Raw genomic sequence first — 8,480 nt, 5'->3', positions numbered from 1 at the left:
TTTTTAAATTAATTTAATATGATCAGTTTTTTTAATTTAAAATGAATGCTGCTCACTCCTAATAAATATTAATAAAATGACTAATTTATTATATTTAAAAATAGTAGAATAATCTTTTAATTAAACTTAAAGATTATAAAGAAGAACCAGCAATTTTTTTTAAAAAAAATAGAGATTCAATAATAATTTTAAAAATATAAAGAAATTCCTAATTCAGCCACTATCTCTTATTTTATTATTATTTTTAAAATATTAAGCGCGTGATTAGCAGGGCAAAAGTGCGGGGGAGGAAATATCAGTTTTATGAAAATGGAAATATAATAAATTGATTAATTTTGGCTATTTCATTAAAACAGTAATATATCTTTGATTTCATTACATGATATCCTCCTCCACTCTTCGCTGTCAGAATCAAACAAATCAAAAGGAAGCACCTCCGTCCCAATTTTGCATCAACTCAACGGTGTACTCTGCCACTTTCCTCCCTCTCTCTCTCTCTCTCTCTCTCTCTCTGCTCTAGTGTTTACACTCTGCAACAAGAGACTCAGAAAGTAGCCGTTTGTTATCTGATTACACACAACACAAAAAAGTTACTTGCTTTGCGCGTTTTCGCTGAAGAATTTCACTGCTATTCCCTTCCTCTCCTCTCTAGCCTTTACGGAAACCTACTCTTCCTAGGTATCTCATTGATTACTCTGTTATTCTGATTCTTAAATATTTTTCTGCTTTTTTTTCCTTGTTTTTAAAATCTTTAACTTTTCTTTTCTCGACTTTTATCTGCATATATAGCCTCACAGCATTAATGGTCGAGCTTTTCTCCGTTTGGGTTTTGTTGTCATATGGGATTCTTGGTCTATGCGTTTTTGGATCTTATTTAAGGACATGGGTCGGTTTTGTTTTTAGTTTAATGGATTAAAGTTTGGTTCTTTTAGATCTAATCGATTTCGCAGTGTACTGTTTTTGTGGGGGAAGAGATTGTGGTGCTGTTCGTTTGCTGTTAAGATTCTAGTTGAATTATTTCTTTTGACCTAACGTCCATGTTTATTGACTAGACAAGATAATGGATGTTTATGGCTGATTCAAACTGCTAATGAAATTGTTTCAGTACTTAAAAAAGAATGCAAATTCTCAAAATCTATTTTTTTTTTTTAATGGATAAGATGACAACAATCAACTTCTATTGACGTAACAAACTGTTTTGATATCGGGTATAAATTCCCATGCACATACACTTGGGAAACACTCGCTAAAATGGGGGTAACAGTTAAGGTTGTCACGAGAATACTGCAACCTAGTTGGTTAGTTATGTATTATATTTACTTTTAACGATTTTGAGCTGGAAATTGGAATATGAGGAAAATGCAGCTTTTGTTTTATTGACAAAATTTCAGTTTAATTTGACATTTTTATGCATTTTTAATGATAGTTTGCAACTTCTGCAACATGCACCACTTATTTGAATATGCAGAATGGAATTGTTATGGTTTGTTTAAGAACCTTAATTTCTAAATGAATGGTTGTGAGAATGTGAATTTTCTTTTTACAGAAAGACAAGGTTGTGGACGTCTTTTTATTGCTGCCACAGTTTTGTAGTTCATGCTATTATATTTGGAAATTGAGGTGTTATTTTCGGCAGTTTACTACTCAATGAAGAATTGATTTGGTGGTGTGTGAATTCTGTAAAGTTGAATATCTGAGCATGGACAAAGTATCTCCAGACTGTCCATACCCAGGATGCTTTTTCTGCGTCATGAAGGAAGGAAACCCGAGTAAGCGTAGAGCAAGTATATTGAAATTTTTCAGGGAACTTCCTTCACAGGACGATGATGGCCAGGTTCTCCCAATCAGTGGTCTTTGGAACACTGCCATGGCACATCCCAATGATCCTGAGTTTATTGAGTTGGGAATATTTGAATGCATGGCTGCACTTACTTGGAAGGGCTTAAAGAATCGCCGATGGCTTTCTCATGATCAGAACATCTATATTCCTTATTATGCTGCTCATATCATTGGATCCTACACCATGAATATGGAAGAATTTGCAGAAAGTGCTGTTCATGCTGGTGTAATTCCTCCCCTGGTTGAGCTACTGAGGGGGAGATTGACATGGGTTGAACAGAGAGTGGCAGTACGAGCTCTAGGACACTTGGCTACATATGCCAGCACTTTTCCTTCTGTGTCAAGTCATGGTGAAATCCTTGAGCTTTCGATTCAACTTGCAATGAGTTCACTAGAAATTGTTTACTCTCATTTTTACCAGTATGTTGATAGAAGGCTAAGCTATCACTGTGATTTGCTTACTCGTGGTATGGGAGGCGTTGAAATGGAGTCCAGGAAAGCAGAGGAATGGGCTAGTCAGTTACAATGCTGGTCACTTCAGCTTATTAATTGTTTTGCTTTCAAGCCGGAGTTTCTTCCTACCATTTGCAAGCCAGAATTCTTAGTAAAACTGCCAGGCATGTGGGGTGGACTTGTTAATGAGAATTCACCTGCTGGTATTGGTTTATTGAGAACAATTTGTCATCATAAGCTTGGTAGGGGACCTGTTGCTAGCTGCCCTGGTATAATTGAGGCACTGTGTAACATAGCTCGCTCGTCAGATGATTGGCAGTATATGGCTATAGATTGTCTTCTTTGGTTGCTTCAAGATCCAAATACATGCCACAAGGTAAATGGAATATCTACATGAGATGTTCTTTTTTCTTTTTCTTCTTGTTTTCCAGTATTGTTGTTACAAATAAAACTTTCTTTAGCAGTGACAATGATGGATTTATTTGAATTTTCTATTGAAAACTGCTTACTATTGAACTTCCTTCCTGTCCTATTCTTGTCTGGCACAAAATTCTTTTTTAATTCTCATTGTAGCAACATTTGTTTACTATAATAGTTTTTCAACATTGAGGATGATAGGGTGGATGTTTGATTGGACTATCTTGCTTACTATGAAAATTACTGCTTGAGTTAATGGTGGAACTTTTGAAGAGTGGAACTCCTTATAATTTACCCATAAATTAGTGAATAAGATGTTGTGGAAGATCTTCATGCCAGAAATGCTTTTCAAATAGGGATTCTAATACCGTTAAATATTTGCTTTGGATATTCAAATTTAGAAGCTCTTGTTTTTTCTCTTATTGTTATTCCCCGGTTTTATAGGTGATCGATAAGGCAGTACCTGTCCTTGTTGACCTTGCGGAGATCACGACGCTGGGTGATCAAAAAAAGCTTGGAGATTCCATTGTTAATGTTCTTCAGGATTGTATTCAATCACAAGGGACAGGGCGTACTTCTGTTAGTAGCCGCACAAAGGAACCGATTGAGGAACTGTTGAACTCAAAACAAAGGATGAAATGGGAAAAGAATATGCCAAAGGAAGATCTACATATCAAGCAGGCGGCTGCATTAGTAGTCAAGCTTGAAGGAAATTCACTGTTCTCGTCAGGAAATATATCTGGAGCTGCATCAAAGTACTCTGAAGCATTGTCATTGTGCCCAATGAGATCCAAAAAAGAGCGAGTTGTTCTATACAGTAACCGAGCTCAGTGTCATCTTCTACTACAACAACCCTTGGCTGCTATTAGTGATGCTACACGAGCACTTTGTCTTCACAACCCTCTCAATCGTCATGCAAAAAGCCTTTGGAGAAGAGCTCAGGCTTATGACATGCTAGGATTAGCTAAAGAGAGCTTGTTAGACGCCATTCTGTTCATTAACGAATGCTCTCAATCAAATGACCCTGATCTATGTTCGAGGCAAAATAAAGTTCCTGACTACGCGGAGCGCTTAGTCAAGAAGCAGATGCGTGCAGCCTGGTTATTTAGAGAGGCAGCTATTAAACATGGTGGGGTACACTGTGAAGGAGATGCTCGTGATGTTTATGGCCAAGACAGTGATGGTTCAGAATGGGAAACGGCAAGTGAAAGTGATATAGGAAATGATGGGAGAGATGAAATGGGTGATGATGATGATGATATTGAATGGAAGAATGAGGATGAGAGGAAAGATAAATATGACAAGGCAACATTAAAAGGTACCTTTCAACATTTAACTAAGTAATTCTATATGTTTCAAGTGATTTATTTACCCATGTTTTAATGAATAAAGAAAATTAAAAAATTTACTGTATTTGACAATGTGCTATGACCCAAGAAGATAATTCTTTAATCGAGAATCATATATTATCGGTAGATCTGAGTTATTTTTGTTCGATTATGTTGTGATAATACAAAAATTTAACGTGGTTCACCCTCTTAGTCCAATTACAAGCTCAAACTATATGCCCATTAATTCGAGTACGCCCGATTAGTCCTCACTATAAACTGCTCGTCGTAAATATATTAGTTAATTTCTCACATTCTCCTATAGAAATAGGAAAGAATATCCTCCAACACTTGCTATGTAATGTGTAAGCTTATGTTCATTGAACTCCTAAATGATGTGTTGGACACTTGACTTGGTACAGACATAAAGCAAGGGTACAGTGTGCAGATTCCGGAAATGAATCGGAATTTGGAAGGGACGACATGAAGGTGCAATGAAGAACTATCTTGAACCTCATCAATGCATTTGAGTTTGAAAATGGGCTTCTGAATCTTGCTTGGTTTCATGAGAAGCAGGTTCAGCAGAAATGTGTAATAGTGTTAAATTCTATTATTTCCTTACTCTCTGTCCCACAATTCTTGTTTGTTTCAACTGTAGAAAATGGAAGATAAGGTTTTTGAGTGTAGAGAACAATTATAGCCTAGAGAATGTGAAGAGCTATTTTTGAGTGAATTTAAAGAAAGCTTTTGTGTATATAAAATCCTCATGCTCTGTACTTGGTTGATTGGATCAGTCTTCATCTGGGGTTCAAAATCAATCATGTATTTGACAATTTTAGACAAAAAAAGCAGATTCCATTACCAGATGTTAACAGGTCAACATTTTGGGACCCTGCAGATGATGGTCTTTCTGCTGATATACACTATGGGTTAAAAGCCATTGGCCGGTTCAAACCGTGAACTGAACCGGCTCAACTGTTTTTGTTCATGAACTGGCCTAAAACCACCTTTATTGAACTTGAGACAGAACCAGTTGATTTAATTTTTGGAATTTTGAACTGGTTGGATCGGAATTAAACTAAAGTTTAAAACTGACTCAAAACATAACCATTTTGTATTAGAATCTTTTTAAACCGAAATTGGTTCAAACTGTGAAACTATGCACAGTACGGGTAGGAAGCGCACGGCATCAAACGTCATTCATTTGAAAACGCAGCCCAACTTGCCCACGTGCCCACTCTTTTGTTTTGAGCCGAGGCCAGTGGAAATTTAGTGTGGAACAGTAATCTTATAGAGAATTACAAAGCTTTTTCTTTTTTTTTTTTTCAAATTATTATTTAATTTAAATGTTATGAAAAAAATTATTAATTTATTAATTTATTATTTTAAATAATTTATTAATTATTATTTTTATTAAAAAAAAAAACTTTAAATAAATCTACGTGTTAATCCAATCGAAATCATGTATTGTTAATTAATTTTAGGTGATTTGGTTATCGTGGGATTTGGGTCTAGAGGTGGAGAATTATTCGTGATTATTCTATTTACTCCGACTAAAATCACTTTGTTTGGTGGAAATTCTTTTTTTTATTAATTATATTATTTAAAATACATGGTTATCAAATAATTCATTTTTTCCATACATAATAAATTGTTTCAAATAAAGCTAATAGGACCCAATTAAATAATTTCTTTTATTTTAGATAAATTATATTTTAATCAATAAATTATTTAGAATATGATATATATATATATATATTTATTTATTTTTAAAGTAAAAAAATAATTTAAATTTAGTACTTCGATTTTTTTAAATTGAAAAGTGTACATTATGTTTTAATACGTAGAGACTTTCTGTCTGATAAAGTTAATATAATTGGACTAAAGTTAATATAATTAGATTAAATTATTTATATTTAAGGAATTTAAGTATATAATTTTAATTTTATATAATTGAAGGATGAAAATATGATATATTTTTAAAAGTATTATTATCATTATTACTACAACTTTTGTCAGAAGTGAATGATTCATTCATAAAAGGCTAAAGGCTTAAAATACATAGTTTAGGAGAAAGTCTCTAAGGTCTAAAAATTAAAAAATCAGCCCACAAATGAATTTTAGAGGCTAACCTGCCGTTAGACCAAAATCGACTAAAGATCCTAGCATTTTAGAGAAGCAAATAAAATGAAAGAAATCAGTTAATATATATTAGTTGCATAACAATTGCCCTTGAAAAAAGAGTCGCAGACATTTAAAAACTTATAAGAGAAATAGGTTAAATGAAAAAATTATAGTTGTTCCCATTCAGACAAAAAAATATATTTAAAATCAATGTCCTCTCAAAACATTCTCCACTCAAATGGACAATAGCAAAATTCTCAAGCTAATGACATATAGAATCTTTTGGCCTCTAAAAATAGACAAATCTATATAGCTACTAAAATTCTAAAACATGTTATTTGACTTGAGAATCCTAAAAGAAAAAAACTAAAGAGGTTTATAGATGATCTAAGTCCTCATCCCCAACACACCGCCTCAAAAGACATGTATAAACAAAATAGGAGTCAACATTCGAGGAGACACTCGATAGAACTGAAAGATCTCAACAAATAAACGAGAAAGAGGAAAAGACAGACCATAGTCAAACTGTTTCAAGTAAATAATAGTTTTTTACCGTGTGGAGCTTTGATCTAATAAGACTCCGTGCAAAGCAACTCTTCAATAATGGCTTTCTGAAGGTTATTTGAGGTAACATTAGATCGCAATCCCTCTACTGGGGGAATCCTAAAGGAGTTTTGAAAGAAGGAGACATACCTAAAGTAAGAAATTTTTCAAAGGAAGGGCCGAAGGAGGAGGGAGTTTGAAGTAAGAAGGAAATAATTTGAAGATACCAAAGTGTTTTAAAGCGTCCAAAAGAAGATTTTTATAAGCTAGAGAATTTAAAATTCAAAATTCTTAAAAAAGATATCGGACAATTATTGCTTTTATTTAATAGTGCCTTTTTGAAATCGATAACGATGAAAACGTGTTTCTTGAAGTAAAACGTGTCAGAAACCGTGCACAATGGCTCAATGGAAATAAGTTTGCTCCTCCAACCGTAACATATAAAAAGTAGAGCCCGCTAAGATCATGACATGTGTACATGCGATTTGGAAGGGATGTGCGAACCTTTCCACCTAGATCACCAGACTGTAGAAAGTCCGACCTATAGAATATAAATATCAGACCATTAGCATCCCTGACTTTTTCAATACCCTGAACGAGTAGGCTGATCTCTGCTCGTACCACACACAGGAGTTAAATATGGAGACTACCAACCTTGATAAAGGTCATGTAGATCGAGCATGATCTGATGAAACTAGAATGAAGCACCAACCTCCAACACGATGGTCGATCCCCTTAATCCCCTTCGCAGTATTAAATGCGTGTGTGGAAAGCCTAACTAACGTGACATACATGATAGATAAGGTATGGATTGAACCTGCACCACATTTATTAGCTGCCTAACACAGCTGCTAAAGACTATCCGTGTATGATTTGATGGGACTTGAGATTGGACGTCATTAGGATGACTTTCTATTATATATATCACTGATCTTATCCTAAAAAAGAGTTTGGTATCTCAAAAGCTCTCTTTCAGAAACTAACTCACTGAAAGTTAATATTTCTCACACACTCACAGAAGAATCCCACTCTCTCTAATACACTCGTAGAAAAACTCTCAAAATACATGCCATTTGAAAAACTCCTTTAAATGCTTTAGTATTATTTATTTTACTTTCTCTTCGTATTAATAAATCTCAGATAACTTCTGATATAACTTGAGCTTTAGAGGATTTCCATCGAAACATCTCGGTGAACCCTAATTACTTTCTCATATTTTGCAAGTCCCTTTTCTCAAGATCAAATATAGAAAGACCTGCCCTTTTCTCAAGATCAAATATAGAAAGACCTATATGAAACCAATTACGGATCAACGATCAATCTATCGAATCAATTCTTTATGCAGATATTATCATCTGAATACTCTTCTAGATCTCATTTTATTAGGGTTCTAGCGGTACTGGTGTGTTGTGCCTTGCTTGGATTTCTAAGCACGTGGTCTCCTTATTCGGTGGTTTAGGTTAGGTGCGATTGCGGTTGGTAATTTGCGGTTTGGTTTCAATGTATTTTTTCTTGGTTTGATTTGTTTAGTTTTGGTGGCTTTTAATTTACTATTTTGTATTACTGTGCCCTAATAACCTAATATCGCATACCGAAACACTCGGCCTATTCAATTGGAGACTTGGCTAGAACCAATAAGTGAGCCGTGACACTAGAAAATGGTAAAAAAAATTTGGTTAAAGTTAAAATACCGAAATTAAATTATGAAATTTTAAGAATGCAGTAATATATATTAAATTAATTGACATAATTTAAAAATGAAAAATTAATTTATGC

General features: G+C 34.2%; 1 protein-coding gene across 1 annotated transcript; it reads left to right on the top strand.

Moving 5' to 3' along the window:
• Positions 1 to 384: 384 nt before the first annotated feature.
• On the top strand, positions 385 to 4,822 carry LOC110628524. Its single transcript, XM_021775223.2, has 4 exons — positions 385 to 678; positions 1,547 to 2,668; positions 3,154 to 4,027; positions 4,460 to 4,822. Exons 2-4 carry the CDS (start codon positions 1,700 to 1,702, stop codon positions 4,522 to 4,524), a joined length of 1,908 nt encoding a protein of 635 aa, XP_021630915.1. The 5' UTR covers positions 385 to 678; positions 1,547 to 1,699; the 3' UTR covers positions 4,525 to 4,822.
• The last annotated feature ends 3,658 nt before the right edge of the window (positions 4,823 to 8,480 follow it).

This window comes from Manihot esculenta, chromosome 12, assembly GCF_001659605.2.
Source record: "Manihot esculenta cultivar AM560-2 chromosome 12, M.esculenta_v8, whole genome shotgun sequence".
Classification (NCBI taxonomy): domain Eukaryota; kingdom Viridiplantae; phylum Streptophyta; class Magnoliopsida; order Malpighiales; family Euphorbiaceae; genus Manihot; species Manihot esculenta.
The sequence above is the reverse complement of the archived record's forward strand: the minus strand, read 5'-3'. Positions and strand labels throughout refer to the sequence as shown.